This window comes from Ischnura elegans, chromosome 4 (assembly GCF_921293095.1).
Source record: "Ischnura elegans chromosome 4, ioIscEleg1.1, whole genome shotgun sequence".
In the NCBI taxonomy this organism is placed as follows: Eukaryota; Metazoa; Arthropoda; class Insecta; order Odonata; family Coenagrionidae; genus Ischnura; species Ischnura elegans.
Window position 1 is genome coordinate 100,564,646 of NC_060249.1, and position 20,013 is coordinate 100,584,658.

Genomic DNA, 20,013 nt, shown 5'->3' on the forward strand with positions numbered 1-20,013 from the left:
TCTTAAAGTTCTTATGCTTCTCTGTGGTAGGAACCCCTCATAGTGGTATAGCATTTTTACGGAAAAAACTTCATTTGTATTTTATATTTCTTATTGCCTTTTCAAATTTTATTTCTCTGGTGTCATCTGATGTAGTGTCATTGAAGCCAGCAGATCTGGATAAAGGTATAGTTTTAAAAAGAAATGGCAATTTTTACATGCCAGGCTGAATAAAATTTTTCTATATGTCCTGGGTTTGGTGGATTTGGGGATGCCTTCAGGTTAAAGATTTTCATTCAGCCTGAAAATACCTCCAAGATTGAAGAGTAATCTATGTAAGATAGGAGAGTAATCTCTCCTATATGAAAATTGGAGGATGAATATTCAGACGCTGAGTGAATGTTTGAAATTTTTGCAGCTAAAAACTTGTAAAATTATGATAATTACCATGAGGTCAAATTTTCATGATATAGGTTTTTCCTACACCTTGTGTATTAGTTTTTTTTGTACCTGAATGCTGGTAAAAGAGAGCGAGTCTCTTACATTTTCTTTGGAAAAGCTCTTGTGGGAAAAGGGAAAGGGCAATTACTTTTAATGGTAAATAATTTCAGACTTTCCAATGAATTTCATTCATGAAGTTTCTCAGAATTCCATCAAGGACTATTTTTTAAATTTCCTCCCTGCTAATAGGGCAGTTTACCCTATTTGAATCCCAGTTGATCATTAAATTCCAGTAAAATTGTTTTAGTAAGAGTAGGAGTTGTAGGGAATCACATTGGCTAAGGACTCTGTAAGTTGATTAGTGGAAAAAATGGCCTGTAGAAAGATAAGATATGTGAAATAATAATTAGATCAGTGGAAAATGGGAGGTAGCATAGTGCATAGCATCATGGATAACCTATGGTTACTGGTCATGTTACGGTGGGGTCCTTGAAGAGAGGCTTATTATAGGAAAGAAGACAATGAGAAGGTGTACATATATGATTAGTTTCGGAGTTATGGTGATCAAATGACCTTCCAGCTTGTGGAAATCCTGACAACATTCCTTGAACTGACTCAAACCCCATACCCTCTGCCTACTGCTACATCTCCTGCAGCCTGGCAACTTTGAATGCAAAAATTGAAAAAAATGGGAACGTTTACTTGGGGAAATTTTTAGTCTTGGGAAAATCAAGGAAATTTTCTTTTTCCTGACAAATGCTGGAAATTGCATGGTGACCAATGGACAGGAAGCTACCTACCTTTCCATCCTTATAATTGGCTGAGAACATCTTTTGTGCGCTACTCTACTCATATTTTTGTGTGCAATATTTCCTAGCCAAAAAGCTGGTTCCTGGAACTGTACTGTCAGTAGATTTAATAGGAATTGAAAGTAAAACTTGTTGGTTCCATTGAGAATAAAATGGGATAATTCAAATATGCCCCTGAAACACTTAAAAATTTTGGGGAAAATATGCTTTTTTGAGAACCACTAGGAACCCTAACTTTTGGGAAGAGGAAAACAAAAAAAAAAAAGATTCTTTTCATTTGTTGAGTATAAAGGCATTCTAAGGCATCCATTGTGCATAGTCAATTAAACTTGTGGTGAATGCTCTATTCATGCAACAGTGACCTTGATGGACAAAAGTAACATGGATACCCTACTTCCAGTTACTCCTTGGTTTCTCCTCTACCTCTTCATGCATTCCCTGAACTTCATTTGCCTTATATTCCTGATTTACCCCAACTGATAAGGCTCTCAATTCAGTTATGGCTGTGTTAAATTTTGTTGACATTAAATGAATATACTGGAAAAATGATGACTGCTCTGTCTTCCGAGAGTAATGTTGGAGGACAATGGGAATCAATTTCCTTGACTTTTTATATTTTCAAAATAATGGTTGTCTCAAACAGTGTCTCTCTGGTCAGTGCTTTTTAATAGAGTTCTAGGATTTCTAAGTTTCTTTATTTATTTGTTACATATTTAGTTAGTTATAATTGTTTCAAATGTGAAATTGTAAATATATTTCAAATTAAGCATGTATGTCAAATATAAATGGAAAAAATTCCACATGTTTTTTAATACCGCCCAGTTATATATCATTATAGCATAAACGGCACATCCACGTTCTTTTTCCCATTACCACTGTAGTTGTAATAGAACTCTGGAGTTCCAATGACATGAGTAAATGACATGCCCATCCAGAACATGTTCCGGATGACAATTACTTTTCCTCTATTTTCAAATTGTAAACTCCAACAGTCTGAAATGGAATGTGCATTTTCATAAACCTGCAATTATTATCCATTTATGTGGTGAATTATAGATATTATATTTTCAGCACATTTTGCCAATATTTACCTGTAGGTACATATTGAGCTGGTAATAAATGATTTTTGTCATTTTAATGTAATGCCATTAAATATTTCTTTAATACTGAGTCAATCAATGAATTATTTATCCCTCATTTTATTATAACACTCACAAGTTATATAATTCAAAGTTTCACAAATAAAATAGTACAATAATATATGTATGTATCATATTCTCTTGCTTATGTACATATTATTTGAATATTATGTTATGCATGCAGATAATATGCAAATATTATACAATATTAGAATGAATAATATTCACACAGTAAGTGCGTATTTCTGGAATATGTACATATTAGTATATGTACGTGTATAATATTTTAAAAACTTCTAGTTCAAATAATTATGTTTAAAAATTCCCTACAGTATCATTTTCTCCAATGTACCTATACGTACTGCAGTTTTAATATGTATGGTGGAATACTGTCGTGAATTATTCATATTAATTGCATACCTATGTCATATTTACCATGATATTATACTCATAGTACTGTGAAACCTGTATTTAGCAACCACAGAAAGGTCCATTGAAAAATGGTCGTTATGAGGGGTGGTACATTTATTTTTGCAAATACTGGATTACTCAATCGAAGCAATTGAGAAAACTACTGAGCTCATGAATTGTTAAATGTACTAGGCACTGAGTTAAAATGTGCTTACCAATTTTCTGGAAATTTATAGCACACTACCCAGCTCAATAAGGAATGACGGAAAACCTATATTTAGATTTCTATACATTTTAGCTAACATTTAGCAATGGCTCCTCTCCTTCCCAAGATCCTTGATAATATCCTAAATTTTAGCTAGACACGTAAATTCATTACTTGATATTTGTGCTTTGAACTGATTTGAAATTGGGATATTAAATGAGAATAAAATTTGGATACCGACATTAAATATATGAGGGTGGTTATTTGCTTCCCAACACTAAGGGCAAGAACTAACACTTTAATGTACGACCTGCATTGCAACTTTGGTTCGGTACAGGCCGGGACGTTGCACAATTTGATACTAAATGCTACTCTCAGCACTCTCTTTTCTTTTGGGGACAGGACACTTTAATTTTAGGAATTTTCAAGTCAGGTAGTGGCAAATCTGGGATGTAGGGAAACTCATGTAGTGCTTCTATGTGCATCCTGGCCAGGTTCACATCTACCAACAATGATGTGTGTGTGAGCTGGTGAGTTCTCATGGTGAAGCACCCAGGTGTCCATGTCATTTTAACCTTCCTTCAGTTAGGCCCCTTGCACACACACTGATTTTGGATGGCTGGTAAAAAAATCGGCTGTTCACATCCCAATAGTGAACAATGGGAGGGCTTGGGAGCATGCACACATACCGACCACGCAGTGACACTGGTAAAATGCTAGTTAGCTGCCGGCCATTGCCACTGTGGATCGGCACCGGCTCAATAAAATTGCAGCTTTGACGTTTGACATGTAAAAATCTGGCCTGTGTGCAAGCAGCACTTCACCAGTAAAATATCGCCTGCTATTTTACCTTATATCCAAAATTGGTGTGTGCAAGGGGCCTTACATAGTGAGCTCCATTTTCACTGACTGAAAACTCTGACAATATGCAACTTTTATTTCCAGGTGATGGAGACTGAACCACTGCCAGAAGCTGCTAGACTCTTGAGTGATGAATAGTTTAGAAGGTGAAGACCACCCCCACTTTGCACAACAGTTGGTCTTATCACATGAGGGCTATATGACAAGTTCGGGTACTTTCAGAATAAAGCCTATAACTTCCAATTTTGAGAGCTTGTCCTTCTCGTAAAAATCATAACCATCGTATTATGTAAATTTTATCTTATTCTGAAAGGATGGTCATAAATAATTTTCTGGTGCTTTCCGATACATTTTGGATTATCCATTTTGCCGCTTCAATATAACAATATTATTTATCCAGGACACTAGTGCTACACATGATTTGTATTTATTGTCTTGGGTTGCTCAATCTTTTCTTGCGTGTCGAGTTTGTACCATCACCATTTGAATATGCTTTCTCCCCCTCAATATAATCTTTCACTTGATAAGTCCAGCATGGCTAATGACATTATTTACATTAAGTAGACTTATTTTCTTCTCCTCACAATTAGAATGAAGTTCAGTGAAATAATCACTAATAATCATTTTTATGAATTGCAGTCCTACTACTTCCAATCTCAAGTTGTTTATTCCTCTGTTGAAATATGTTGCAAGGATGAATTACGAAGTATTAATTCAAAGCCTGAGTTACACACTGATTTGAAAAACAAACTTGACTCATCACTCTTTCCAAACTAATCTGGTTCAAGGTTTCTATACCTGCTTTACTTGAAATAAAAAGGACTTAGGGGGACTCCATTTTTATAACGCAACAACATTATGATTCTATAAATATAAACCACTTTTCTTCCTTCTCGAAGGGACCTCTGGTTGAATTTTCAACTGGAATGCATGATTAAGTGTAGAATACATGATTACCGTTTTGTTTTACCATTTCCAAATATTACTTGGACACAGGGATGCCAACTTACAAAAAATATTGGAGGGGCCCAAACTGGGAATCTTGCCCCGGGAAATTTTCTAAGTAGTGAGTTTTAAGTTTTTTAAGCATTTTGGAAGAGTCATATAATCAACATTAGAACAAGACCTCAAATCTTGATATCTGGACACTCCGGGGAAAATCGACAAGTCTGACACATTTTTTCTGCACACCCATTACAAATTTGGAGGGGGCTTGGGCACCCTCAGGTCCCATGGAGTTGTCGCCAGTGCTTGGACAGTTAATTTAGAACTAAAATTGAGGGCACGTCCACATAAATGAGGATGTAAGGCTATTGTTTGGGGAGGGCCAGGATCAGGCTGCTTTATACACATGCGCAAAACAGACAGACTGGTATCTGTGCCATGACTGATAAAGGTGGTGATATCCAGTGGCACAGCGAGGGGGGGGGGTTTCAGGGATAAACCCCCTCCCCCAGAACTCAAAGAAATTTTTAAGTTTAACCCATTTTACAGGATTGATAGAATAGTGTAAGGATTAATAAAATATCCCTCAGAAAGCCGTAAAACTCAACCATTTATCTAAAAATGTCGCAATTTATTAATCTCGCACCAACCCCTTATCCCGCTGGGTAATCCATACCCCTACACACTCTAGCATTAGTTGCACCTAAACCCCCCCCCCCCAGTCTTGATTCCTAGCTGTGCTCCTGGTGATATCTATAATAGTCTAAAGTACCTTTTGGGATATCCATATCAATTGTGTCCAAAAAGTCCATTTCATATGAATAATCTGCTCGCTTCAAAAGGTTAGTATTCCACTTATTTTGAGGAACTCTGTAATGAGCATATGATTCCAAATGTTTACTCTGTTCTTTATTTAGTCCTGCACAAAGAGAATTAAATTGATGTATTACCATAGTGATGAGCTGAACTAAAATGGGCATTTGTTTTTAAACTGACAAATTGCCATCATCATGTGGCATACATTTTATATCACTATATGTAAAAGTACTACCTCGAAAATTTTCATTCTCTATTACAACTCCTTTGATATTCTTGAATAATGCACCTCTGGGTACAATCATGGTTTCTTCAGTAATAAGTGACACAGTCGCTGCTAGTCTATCCTCCTCCTTCATTGTTCCTACAGTTTCCTATGATATTTACATAGTGATCTCTCTGGTCTTAGACCATATCATTAGCAAATATGCATAAAAAATTGTTACCTTGCTGGATAAAATATTTTGGGTATCTGTCAATACTGCTGGATCTCCCGTAAAAGGATTAGCACAAAAGTTAAGCGAAAACGAATCAATTTCCGTGCTAAGTGGCAGTATGCTCCAATTTACACAATCAGTGCTGAAAGTAAAAAGAATGTAATGCCTTTCTTTTTGCTAAAATAACGAAAAACTTTTAAAATTTACCTGTAGTAAAATGTTATATCGGCTAAAGCATCCTTTTGGTACCCAAATGAGATATAATAATTGCGTTCTGTTCCATATATTTTGCCCCAAAAATAAACATTGTGGAAATGATTTTCATTTTGAAGAATCACCAGAGAATTTTCCAGTATTACACATTCTTCAGTTGTTAGACAGTTTCCTGTGTGCTTCATAATCTCCATTCTAACCAATAACTTTCTGGCATCCATTTAAATGCTAGGAATGTTAGTTATTATCAACGCCCTAGTCAAAACTGAGAGCAAAATTTCCGCCAGAGCGCAGATGTTGCGTGAGTTGTTTTTTTAATGTACCCAAGGTGCTACCACGTGACTAATGACGTCACGAAGAAGCTAGAATCAGTATGTAGTTGTTGTGTGTTATATATATACTCGAATTTGTGTTAGAATATTTTATTCATCAGTTGTCAAGCAAGTGAGCATTCGTTATGGAAGAAATCTAGTTAATACACGTATTTGTGAATCGTTATCGTTAGTGATGAGGCCTACAGTGATTTGGGAATGCAGTTAAACAAGGTACATTTTTAGTGTCGTAGAAGTATATATTTTCCATTGTTTCTCAGTGTGTATTTAAATGCTGCATTTTATTAGTTTTAGTAATTTCCGAGTGAAAGGATTTTTTTTATTTTCCTCTCCGAAGGTTATCTTGGATTTTGGTTGTACTTTTCCGGATTGGGATTTTAATATATGTTTTCTTGATGTCGCTGTAGTGGAGTTTTTAGCCATTGTTTCGAAACTCTTGGCTCTCTGGTTATACAGGCTCGAAAATTATATGGCGAGCGTTGATGTATGACGATAGTGAGTATTTGTATCCTCCTTAAGCGATCAATGACCAACGTCCATGTCATTTAGGCATTCATGGTGGCCCTTTCTCTTGGAGGTCGTTACTGCTAAATCATTCCATTCTGCGTTCGCACTGTGTCGAAATTGAAATATTGTGGACAAATAAACAATTTTTATCACTTACCGTGAAATTTCCCTCGGATAAATGGATTAAATATTTGTGGTTTAGCCTTTATGCAAGTTGATGACGGCACCACATCACCCCTCTCGACGCAAATTTTGTTTTGTTGTTATTGGAATGACGTTTGGTTTTAATGTTTATCTTACCATTTAATGTGAAATATGCCACGATAATAGGAAATAGTCAGTTTTCTGGAGTGTGTGGAAATTTAAAAGCCGTTAGTAATTGCATTTCATTAATTCGTGTCCAATTGTTCATCACAATAATAATTCCAATATCTTGATTATAGTTTCCGTTATTCGGGGATCTGGTCGTATATCGTTGATTAAGGGTCTACAATTCAATGATATAAGTTTCGTGGTTGACATATCGTTATTATTATTGTAGTATTGAACTTGTATTTACTGAATTAGACTTTTTACCTCGTACTATCATAATTATGGCAAAATTAATATACCATTGTTCTCTTGTGACATTTGTAGACGACTTTAGTCACATAGTCCTTGTAGCGTTAGGATTTTGCTTTCGACCTTGGGTGTATTCATCGAAGCCGAAATGTCCTCGAGAAGAACCAAAAATCCGGTGCTTAGCCTTGGTAATTTTCCCCATTCAGTGAAGTGTTTGAAAATCAATGTGTCATGGGATGAAAGAGGATATAATATCTTTCTTGTAGAGGTTTATGCTAAATAATTTAGATAAGGTATTTTTTCATTAATTTATATTGAAGATTATTATAAATGGAGAAGTAAGGGGTGGCATTGATAAAATTTTGGATGGGTAAAGTATTTTTTAAATTTATTATGAAACTTTAAAGTACCAATAATTTTAAAGTAGTTGTAGTTCTTTAAAGTTATGTTGCTTATGTTTCCCTCGTATTGATTGAGAGCATCAATGATGTATTATTTTTTTATAAAATCTGTAACTGATCAGAAATAATATGCATATTTTCATTTCCTTGTCACTTTCAATGTTCAGAGTTGAACGTTTGGTGGAGCTGTCACGAACATCAATTATTATGAAGAATATCGGTGTGTTGTTGCCACCCCATTCTCTCACCTCTGTGGCAAAGATTCCTCCTGGAGTCTACGTACCCTCCATCACCTGCAGAACCAGTGTTTATATTCAACTCTTCAATCTTGATCATGCTTTTTTTACAAAATATCTCTCCTGGCTTTTTTTTATATTTTGGATAACAGTCTAATAGAATATGAAAATGCAGAAGAAAATTTTCTAATAGAAACTGGATAAAATCAAGCTGATTTCTGTTGTATTAAGTGCTAACGAAAAATTAGCAATCACAGCTCATTTACATATTTTTACTAATGAGGTGAATTCTTTTTGACCCCTCAAGCGTGCGCGACACAGCATATGCGTCCTCGCTGTTCCGTCCCTACACGGTGCTTTAATCGTAGGCATTTAAACCACCCAGGGTGCTTTAATTTAGAGGCACTTCAGATTTTGTGCAGACATGAAGTAAAATATTTTTTTGCATCTTATCACTGTGCAAAAAAAATCCAAAAAAATATATTTTATAAACATTTGTTTAAATTTTGTAATTATTAATACGTACTTACAATTTTCAGACCCATTAACTTTTTCCTGCTCCTCTTATCCGGTGGTTAATCTGCAGTTAACGTGCAGTGAAAGGCATGGCCAGAGTTTCTATGCGAGCACCTGGCTTACCTCTTTACAATGATCTGAAAATACTAACATTCCCATCACTGTACATACTCAACTGTGCCTCTTTTGTTAAGAATAACCCTGAATACTTTCCAAAAAATAGTTCTCTCGATAATCACGCTACCAGAACCACCAATGACATTCACCTCAAAGACTACCATAGCACTTTCTGCCAAAAGGACCCCTTTTCTCCCTATCAAAAATATACAACAGGCTACCGTATGATATTAAATGTCGTCCACCTACACCATTCAAGAATGCTTTGAAGAAATATTTAACGGAAAATAACTATTATAGCCTAAAGGATTTTATGTTGGGCTCGGAGTAATCTTTGCCCATCAACCACTAAAATTGTAACTTTTTTTCTTTTATCTGTAAATATTGTAAATGTTATATAACTTCATTTATTTGTAACTATTACTTTAATTATTTACTTTATTTTGACGACTTCCAATGTCACCGGAACATGTGATCTCTAGGAACAATAAAAAATTATTATTATTATTATTATTAATAGTTGACCTGTGTGTGATACGGCTCAAAACAGGGTTCTAAGCAGAGTGGGCAGTTTTTGCATCTTTATCTTGTCTCTTTTCTCTTTCCGTTTTTTGTGCACATAACACACTTTCTTCTTCCAACCTTAAATGTCTCAGTTTTCGGGTTTTTTTGAACAAAATGCTGCCCGGTCAATCCCGCACATTCCGTATCGATATCCGAGGGCCGTCCTTTGCGCTGTTCTAAATTCTGTCCGTGATACTTAGCTATTATTTTGTTCACTAAGCTCATTCTGAATGCTAGGTGATCTTTGATATTACCAGCCTTACAGTATAAAATGTACGTGTTTAACACAGCCGTATTAACTAGGTGGTTGAATAATTTCTTGTATCACACTTTTGTCCTTTTTCTTTCCAGCAGGAACGATTCTAAAAGTTGATTTTTTAAATCTACACCGCCCATATATTTATTAAATTCTGTTACACACATAGGTTTGTTTACACATTCTAGCCCGCCCTTTCGACTTACGGGTTGCATTTGGTCTGAATGTTTTGTAGTCAGCAATGCAACATCGCGTTTATCCTTCCACTTCAAAGCAACCAATTTCCCACACTTTGCACTAACAACTTCCCCTTTCTTTAGTTTCTTTTTGAGGTTAACTGGCATACCTTTACGCGTGATTTTCACGGTTTCAACAGCATCTGTTGTTCTCTGAACTAACCTATGGAAAAGATCGGGACTACTGTAAAAATTGTCCATATTAACACATCTACCAGTGTCTAATAGTTTCTCACACAAACTTAGAACAACTTTTGTTGAAAAAAGATCTGTGTCCTTTGTGATTTCACAGCCCAATTTTGTCCCTGAGCCACAGTAAATAATAAAATTCCATAAATATCCTGCGGAGTCACAAAGTTCAAACAATTTTATCCCAAACCGGGAAGCTTTCATGGGAATATACTGTTTCCACGACAGTCTACCTTTCTGCAACGACAAAGACTCATCTACACTGATTTCCTTACCGGGTATATACACTTTTTGGAACTTATTTTTCAAATATTCACTAATTGGTAAAATTTTATACAGTTTTGGATCCTTTTTTACAAATTCCTCATCGGTATTATCTACAAAATGGAGAAATTTGATGAGCAATGAAAATCTTTGCTCGCTCATTACATTGGGAAAAAATGGAGTCTTTAATAAATGCTTTCTGCTAAAATACATTCTGAGGCTTGGTTTCTGAAAGATTCCCATCAACATCAGTGAACCTAAATACACTCTTATTTCCCCCAGAGTTGTGGGGACCCACTTTTGGATGCGCGATTTTTTTTGCTTCGTAATTTTCTCTTTCTCACGAGCAAGAAACTGTGCTGCATAGCGGTTTGTCTCAGCCACTATAATCTATACACGGAACAGGCAATAATTGTTTTCCCACTAATTCACACGCAAAAGGTTGAGGAGGGTCAGCACTGTCGATCTCTTGCCAATTATTTTCTTGAAGATTCACAGAAAAATGAGGTCCTTCGCTCTCTTCGGAACTGGAATCCAGAGAGTATCCAATTGAAATTTCCGAAGTAGTATCTGAGCATCGTGCGCTCTCTTCTTCCAAAGCGTCAAGCACTTGCTCATTGCACAACTCACGCGAGCTAGAAGCCATGGTCAACTAAAGACGGGTACAGATATGGAGTGGATTCAAGGCCGAAAAAAAATAAAAAAAATCACCAAAGCAAGCGTAGGGGTGGAAACACCCCAACCCTTAGCCTCAAACATCGTAAATAAGATACCAAGATGTGGGGATGCTGGCCGGTCTTCGAGGCTCCGAGAGGCGTTGAGTGACAATGCCTGGACGGTCCATGCCTTCACTATCATTGGCTCGATGAAAGAGAAAGGAAACGATGAGGCAGAGAAGCAGATGATAATGAACCAGAGACGAAAGCATTCAGCATCCCCACACGTCACACGCAATAGCTAATAAAGCACATAAACCAGGGCTTGAGTGGAAGGATCTTTCATTAGCATCCACCAGACGCTGACCCTAGAGGAAGCATTTCTTTACTTACATCAGCTAGAAAAAAATATTCTAAAAAATACGAGAACGCAAACACAGACCACACAGGGGCACAGAACGATAGCAGGCAGATGTGTCTCACATATGTACTCACTAAAAGTACATAAATGGAAGCTTAAGAGATAGGAATACCTAATGAAACATTCAGATGCATAGGGTGTGTCGTGCACGCTTGAGGCATGGCAATCGGACGACACAAATGCTGTGTCGCACACGCTGAGAGAAGGTCCACGGGCATTTAACCCTTTCGCGCCGGACGTCGGGTGGAGCCGACGGGCATTTTATATGTAGAACACCTGACGTCGGGTATAGCTGTCGCGGGGGATGGGAACCGACCGCAGCGGTAGCTATGGTCCGTGGTATTCAGGCCCGGCCCCAGACCCAGCTTAGGGAGACCCTTGTGCCTCCCCTTAGGCAATTAAGCCCGACCCTCCCACTCATTTATGATCCTTCCCACAGCAGGAACTTGTGGTAAAGTGGTTGAAACGGCAATGGTTTTTGCAAAGAATAATTTGTTGCAAAGTCAATTTTTTTATTTATCGTAATGAATTCTTCGTTTTGTTCAGTGCGTAGGCAAATTTTAAATGAAATTTTAGTGTTATTTTTAACGAACTTCTCATGTGAATGCTTTAATACCTTGTTCTTTCATCTTACGGGACGAAAAATATGTAATGGGGAGATGCTGTTGTTTTATTGTTTTATCGCTCATGAATGTTACAATCCAAATAACTTCCTACATTACATACCCTTTATTTTCTGATCCATTCATTTTTCCCCGAGTAATTACTAATATGCCGGTATTCTAAAGTAATGTAACTTGTACATCCAACTTCGTACCTGCGTTGTATGCCCTATTGTTAGCTACTCATTTTGGGTGGAACATGTGCTCAGCTGACTGACGATGTCTCGAGTAAACTACGTGGAAAAAACAAACCTTCCACTCTCACAATGATATCGCACATGCATTCATACAGTCCAGGTGTTGAGTGCTAATGATATTTTCGCCGAATTTTTCGATGGCCCTCTCCAATTCTAAGAAAAGCGATCCTCAATATTCTATTGTACTAGTTCTTTCATGGATTTTCAGGCTTGCATTCCTTTTTCCCTACCCTTTTTCCTTTATTGCTGAATGCATCCTCAACTTCTATGAAAACGTCATCACTAAAACCCATTTCTTAGTACTTATGCCTGCCCATACGAGAATGCATTCCCTCTCTAATTTCTCACCTTACCTTCTAAAAAACTTCAAACATCTAACCTTCTGAAAAATGAAAAGGTCCTAACTAGGTTATTATCAACGCTAGAAACCCGTTTAAAATTTCACAATGCTTAAAAATATGTCAGTTATTATTATGTAAGTGTTATATCTCAGAAATCGTAATCAATAATTATTTATAAAAAACACCGGTAAAATAATAAGTTGACCACGGACTCCCGCTAAGAAAGGGTCCGAGGGTCTAGTGAGAGGCAGGGATAATGGCCGGGTGCCCCATTGAGTTGGGTCCCAAATCCGAGGGACGAGTGTACCCGGGCAACTCACCCCCAAAAAAGAGCTCCATACGGAGAGTTTTAAAATGTTCTTATGCTACTCGTAGCGTGGTAAAGTTTTGCTTTCGTAGTCTCCGGCAGGAAAGGGTTAAAGTCACGCTTGAGGGGTTAAGGGGATATTTTTCCAGAATTATGGCTTCTGTAGGAGTTACATTTTGCTTTGAAGCCACCATGTGTTCAATTAGTCTTCTGACGATGTCTTTAAGATTATTTGTTTTGAGACAAGGCCCATGCACCTGCCTCCTACACCTTATTTTGATACTCAGAATAAAAAAATTGCCACCATAATGTACTTTTTCAATCACTGGTAGCCGACTCATTTGGCATTGTATGAAACTGCATCAGAAAGCAACATGACATCAGCAGTCAAAAACTCGCTGGCTTTGTATACTTTTCTTAAAAACTGTTTATTATATTCCTTATTTAATCAAAATTTCATAGTTTTATGCATTTTTTTAAACAATTCCTGTATATAACATCATTAGTATCAAATATTTTTCTTTGATCGTGTCCATCTCTTTTATGTACTATGTCATTATCATGGAATAAGGAACAAACTTGTGAAACACATGGTGCTTGTCTTCTGTATGCATTGTTAAACTATATTTGATGCCACATAGGTATAGATACTATGTTCAGGGAATGAGTGTTCCAGTTAAAAGAAATACTGCCTCTTGGGCCATTTCATCTCAAATCAGGCAGATAGAGCAAAATCATGTCAGGTGACCATCACCGATTTCTCTGAAAGTTATATATATATGAAAGTAGTATCCTTATGATGAATAATGATCACTTTATCTCAGCTCGGAACTGAACCATTATAAAGTTACCATCCTTTGAACATTGCAGAGTCAGGCCTCATCTGAAGTCACAAGTCCTATTTGTTTATTATTGCTTCAAATGACTTGCAAGTTATGCCAGAATGTGCATAAATAAATTCTCTTCAAAATGAAACAATAACCACTGCTTTACGTGCCATGGTTCCTTAGTAATCAGCATTTGTGTTTTTTTATTTTTTACTCTGAGGCCTGACTCTGCAATGTTCAAAGGATGGTAACTTTATAACGGTTCAGTTCTGAGCTGAGATAAAGTGATCATTATTCATTATAAGGATACTGCTTTCATATATATGTATATATATCTTTCAGAGAAATCGGTGATGGCCTCCTGACACCCCCCTTCCTGATTTGAGATGAAATCCTCCTCTTATTATGAAAATTAAAAAAAGTGGAGACTCAAGCATTAAATACAAATGATACAAAATATGAGTTCCAAAATTAAAATAGGTTACAATTTTCTATGGGCCTGCCCTTCATGGATATAAATATAATCCTCCTTAAGGAAAATGGCTTGAACTCATTCCTGAGAGTATTTATACTGGCAACCCTCCCCGTAGGTGGGGAAGATAGGATGGGATCCCCTACCCTCCTGGTCTCTAATTAATGTTCACAATTTTCCATATGGTAATATTAAGTTAAATATTTCATTTTTTGATGTATTACAGCCAATCAGGGTTTACATTTTCATAGTTTTGAATGAGTTGATTAATTTTGTGAATGTGGTTTGATCAAATGCTTAAAGAGTTTGACTTACAGGGTCTATCACCAAATTTTTTAAACTGTCGATTATGATAATGTTTGAAAAATAAAGCGATGCATATTTTTTTTGTAATTCCCTTGCCCTACTTCTGGAGCTATTACGTCGAAACATCGAAGGCCTTAACCATTTTGGAGATAAGTTGATGATGTCTGATCTCATGGTGTGCAGTGTTCATATGCCTCACTTGATTAGTTGTTGTTTTACACTCTATATGCTATTCCCACCCTCTATGAAAGGGTCTCCATGGCCAGAAATCTAATGACATCTCCTACTCATAAAATGTGGGAGACAACTTTCATGTTTTCTTATTACATGTGAACTTATGAGAAAATGGCTGTAGCGAGAAGATTTTTTTTGTCATAATTTATCTATCCCTTCCGCCTACCTAAAACTTACCATAAATTGTGATTTTGGGTCGAACTGAATGACCCCGTTGTGAGTTACAAAGATTGTTGGTTACAAAGCTGAATTGTTACATAGATTACTCGTGAAATTCTGTATTTTAATATACTAATTTAAAAACCTTTTCAGGAGCCAAAGTTGTAGTAGAAGGAGCAATTTCTCTGGGGCCTGGATAACCAGCCATCAAGGTAATTGCATTTGTTCATTCTTTTTTACCTTTTCAGGATTTTTACAATAAATGCTTTAATTAATGAATTAGTTGTGCACCCAAATCTGTTATTAGCAGACCTGATTGATTCAAAAACAGGTCAGTCATGTGGAAGTGCAAGATTTTGTGAATGCTATAGTTGGACACAACTTTCAATGGAGTAGCTGTGTCGTCCAATAAAATATCAATAATTTAGAACATTTCATTGAATTTTTATGTTTTAAAATTAAAAATGAAATGGTTTCAGCCTATTCCTTGCATTATTAATCCTTAATTGCATTATTCTGGGAAATGAATAAGGGTGAGTGCTAAAAAACTCATTTGTTATTAATGAGTTGTCATGAAATTTATAATTTTATCTAATTAGAAGCCAGATGGTCTATTGCTATCAAATTTGAACATTTTGTGCTATAAGCTGCCTTGGCAGAGCTAGTTATTAACGACTACTCGTGTCAACATCAATAGCTGCCTTTGCTTACTTTAATTAAATGATATGGAATAAGGTCTAAAACATCAAGTATCTTGGAAACTATGATGATTATAAATGGAGAAATTTTTGGGGATTTTTTAAAGGAGTTGGGTTTTGACTTATTTTACCTACTGTGAAAAATGCCAAGTGACACAAGTCATGTGTTAATTAACCGATCCCTCTTTGTATCTGTGCCCATGTGGCCTGGAGAGCTACTCTGCACTATTTAGAGTGGAAGGGGAGAGGTAAGTGCCATCATGAGTGTTCTGACAGCTCTCTCATGTTTGCTCCCCTCTGACCTTCATTCCCCTCTAAAACTGAGCCATAAATTAGTGAAATCAATTTGTGTTCTTACTTACAGTCTGAATTTATATTTGAATTGGGGGCAAGGATACTGAAATGTATTTTTTTGCAGATGGCAGAGGTGGATCCAGAGACCCTTCTGGAATGGCTGAGTATGGGACAGGGGGAGGAGAGAGACATGCAGTTGATTGCATTGGAGCAACTGTGTATGTTGTTGCTTATGTCTGACAATGTGGATCGCTGTTTTGAAAGGTAATAAGCAGCATTTTTGTTTGATATTTCAATATTTGATGAAATACATTCTATTTATTAACTAATTTTGTATTAACATTTCTACTTTTATGGTTATTGTACTTAATTTTGTGATTAACGTTTTGATTTGTCAGTTAGAATTTATTTTATCTACAGAAAAATTAGTTTGTGCCTAGTCCTTTAAAGAAGCTTATTCTAAGCTGGGTTAGGTATTTGTCATTTTTGTCCAAGCCTTTTAAGGGTGCTTAATGACTTTATTTTTTGTGCAATGAGGCAAATGTTTGATTCAGTTGGTTAGCATGATTGTTCATTAGGGAGTCCCTTATTTTCCAACTTGAAAACTTTAGAGCTGTCACCCCCCAAGTTATCACAATGGTTATAAAATATGCTTATGCAAAATTTTAATGAGGTCGGAGTATTCATACCCTTGCTGAATCAAACACAACTTCATGCAAAAAATATGCCCAGATTTGTCACACTTGGGTCTGCTGGTGTAGAATAGAAGCCTGCAAGCAGTCATGAAAACAAGCTGTGGCCACCTCTGTGAGTGTGCGAAAGATGGAGAGAGAGCAAATCCCAAATGTTAGCCACTGTATTTCGTGAATATTTGGGAAGTTCTCAGACTGCCTCAGTGACAAAAAACTAGTGAACTGAGGTGGTGAGCTGCGTGACTTCCAAGCATTCCTTAAACAGAATAGCATTTGTTCAAGAGGAACCCCTTCATTTTTTGCAAACATTTTTGGAAGCCCCGTAAGCCTCACCTTCATTTAATTTTAAAATAAAAGTTGGGAAAATTATATTACAATAGGTTCAAAATCAACCCAAAAAACTACATTTTTATTTAAAATAAAACTAAAATACAGTAGATGTCTGTAATATTGAGTATGGGTCATTCCACGTCAAATCACCCAGAAATTTTCAAAATGACACCCACCGACTCGGATTTTGATGAAATTTTTGTCACTAGCTACTATCACCTATCTAATGACCCATGTAAAATATTTCCTCTCTCACTCTCATAGTTTGCAAGATATGAGGAGTCAAAGTTTGAGATGTTTGCTCAGAAGTGGCGCTAGTGGGAGTCAAATTCCAGAGTGCAGGGCACAGGGTAAAAATTCATAACTCAGAAACCACATAACATATTTGAATGAAATTTTGACCCCTTGTCTATCCAAGTACATAGCTTCCATAGTAATGTCTTTTATTCCCCTTGCATTGTTATGTTGGCCAAAATGATGTCAACAGTTGTTAATTAACCGATTTTTTTAGCTCAAAAACATTACTTCATATTTTCAGAATTATCACCAAAAGGCAGAGCAGTTAACTCATCCAATTTTTTTTTAAATTGAAGGTTAATATGTGCTCCAATATACTGTGAAATAAAAATGGTGGTGTTTTGACTGCCACTATGAGTATTTCAGGTTTTACTTTTTTTTCTGCCCCTGTGTGAGGGATTTTGGACACGTACTGTAAGATAATAAGTATAAGTGTATCCATACCTTCATGAGGATATATTTGAAATATTGGTCAGTAAATCTAAGACCAAACATGTAGTCTAGTGAATGTGGCTCTTGTTCATACAATTTTTTTTAATAGCAATACTTGGCTTGTGGCAGCTGAGGGTAAAAAAATCCAAATGGCTCAGAAATGTGAAATGATGCTTTTTTCCTGGAATTTACCCATTTTTCAAGTGTTTAGTTTATGGAAAAATTGGTATTAAAATACATTAGACTCTTACTGTGCATTAGAGGATAAATGGAAATACTAATTTAAATAAAATTATTTAAATAATACACTTCAATGTGTTTAAGGCATCTCCCGAACATCTCTGGAGGCTCTCTCGGGCAACTAAATGCTTTACAATACCACCAATTCCATCACATGGGGATATTCCATTGCTTGTAGCAAAGAATGTCCATGATGCCATTAAGGAGAAATCCTGGTAATGCTTGCAAAGATTGAGAAATATTTTGCAAGTCTTGTACCGTCCTGCACAACCATCACTAAAGTAACTCAATTTTTTGACTAAAGTAAAATTTTCCTTAACAAAGCAAAATATTATTCTTTGGGTTTCATAAACAAAAGCTACATCATGCTCCAAATCATCTGACAAGATGCATAAACTGGAAATAATAAGCTGTTTAGTCAGGTGATCTAGAGTATAAATCACAACAGGGTGTACCGTACAACTATCACTTGTCCAGTGATTCCCTTGTGCCTCATCCTGGATAACATATGAGTAGCTCTCACTGAAGTCAAAGAGAACAGCTGCTTCATGGGGTCCAAGATTTTCTTTCATTTTCTTAAGGTAGTTTGCCTGTACCTTCGTAATAAATGAATGGGGCACCAGTTTTTCCACTCTTTGAATTTAAATTGATAGGTACTCATCAAATGTCACCGTGAAGTTCACCAGTTAATATCTGTCACTGGAAACCCACTGACTGTATGAAACTTCATCTCCGGGGTCACATTCTTCAAACTTTTTCAGCACTAAGCTTTTCAATTTTTCACGTGAAGGACACTGAGAGCAATGTCGCAGTATACAGTCCCTATTATTTCTAGAGCACACGAAATAACCAATTAGGTCCTGGCTTGTTTCCTCTATATTACAGGCACTAAGCAGTAGGTTGACATTTTAATGAATTGTGCAAAAACACACTGAATGCATTCCATGACATCCTGCTACCACAAACCATTTTGGACCAAGGTTGCAGAATTTAGAAAAGCCAATTTTAATTCTGGGGAAGTCAAATTTAAAAGTGGAATACAATTCCTTCAAGTTAGCAAGTAATAATCTCTTCTGAACATGTACATTTTTGGAGATACTTATGGAATCTTTCTTTCAAGGCATCATTCTTGAGTACTCATCACTTTCATAGAAAGTCCTAACTAATTGTAATGTTTTATTTTTGCCTTCCCTTTTCTCAATTCAGGTGCAGCTAATTTTCCATTGTCTCTGAAAAGTTCTCTTGCTTGGCGGGCAGTGTACTCACTCACATGAAACTCTTCCATTACTTTCTTCCTGCTCCATAAAGTTGGTACCAATGATAACAGATGTACCTTTCCTTGATGGGTGCTTGATGTGTCAACTTTTTGTTTGATTAACCCGTCAGCGTCCAAAGTTTTTTTTAAATTCACGCATATTTCACTTTTAAAAAATATGATACTTATGAACTTCACACAAAGAACACAATTCAAACTGACTGAATAATGGAGGAAACCTTCTACTAAGTATGTGCACTGAAAGGTATGCTAAAATTCACATATTAAATACATTGCCGGAGCATTGGCTCAGCACTGCACTGGGTGCCCTATGGCACCCGTGGGCGTTGACGGGTTAAGTCTATGAGCACATCTATATCATGAACTTTCTGAAGTAGTTCTTTTGGCAGTTTTGGCTCATCCTTTTCTGGAGATAATTCTTTATCAAGAAGTCTTTTAACTTTCCTTTTAAAATTACTGCATGCTGACTCTACTTTCCTTTTAGCGTAGGTTGACCTTCTGTGAGATGATATGCCATGAAATTTTAAAGGTGACTCCTCTATATCTTGCAGCGTTCTGTTAAGTAGCTTAGTTGATTTTTCTTGGGATACTGTTGTTTCAAAATTCAAAATACTATCATTGCTGCCACTATCTACTGCTTCAACATCAGAAAGCTCATTTCCAAACCTGGAGTGTTTCTGTACTTCCTCCCTACATGGCTGGCATACTTTCATTCCTGGCACTAATTTCCGAAGAGT

At 36.4% G+C, this 20,013-nt stretch overlaps 2 protein-coding genes across 13 annotated transcripts in view; one reads left to right on the forward strand and one right to left on the reverse strand.

Annotated features, from left to right (window-relative positions):
* Window positions 1-1,905: 1,905 nt before the first annotated feature.
* On the reverse strand, window positions 1,906-6,551 carry LOC124156902 (radial spoke head protein 9 homolog). The gene is made up of 5 exons (XM_046531387.1): window positions 6,251-6,551; window positions 6,053-6,185; window positions 5,842-5,980; window positions 5,563-5,709; window positions 1,906-2,222 (listed from the first exon to the last, which is right to left on the reverse strand). Exons 1-5 carry the CDS (start codon window positions 6,475-6,477, stop codon window positions 2,062-2,064), a joined length of 807 nt encoding a protein of 268 aa, XP_046387343.1. The 5' UTR covers window positions 6,478-6,551; the 3' UTR covers window positions 1,906-2,061.
* A 65-nt stretch (window positions 6,552-6,616) lies between these two features.
* LOC124157847 (E3 ubiquitin-protein ligase HECTD1) overlaps window positions 6,617-20,013 on the forward strand; it is a 111,909-nt gene continuing 98,512 nt past the window's right edge. For all 12 annotated transcript variants that reach the window (XM_046532883.1, XM_046532886.1, XM_046532893.1 and 9 more), the window contains exons 1-3: window positions 6,617-6,801; window positions 15,171-15,229; window positions 16,134-16,273. In XM_046532883.1, the coding sequence (XP_046388839.1) occupies window positions 16,134-16,273 (140 nt within the window). In that variant the 5' untranslated portion in view covers window positions 6,617-6,801; window positions 15,171-15,229. The remainder of the gene's footprint in view (window positions 6,802-15,170; window positions 15,230-16,133; window positions 16,274-20,013) is intronic.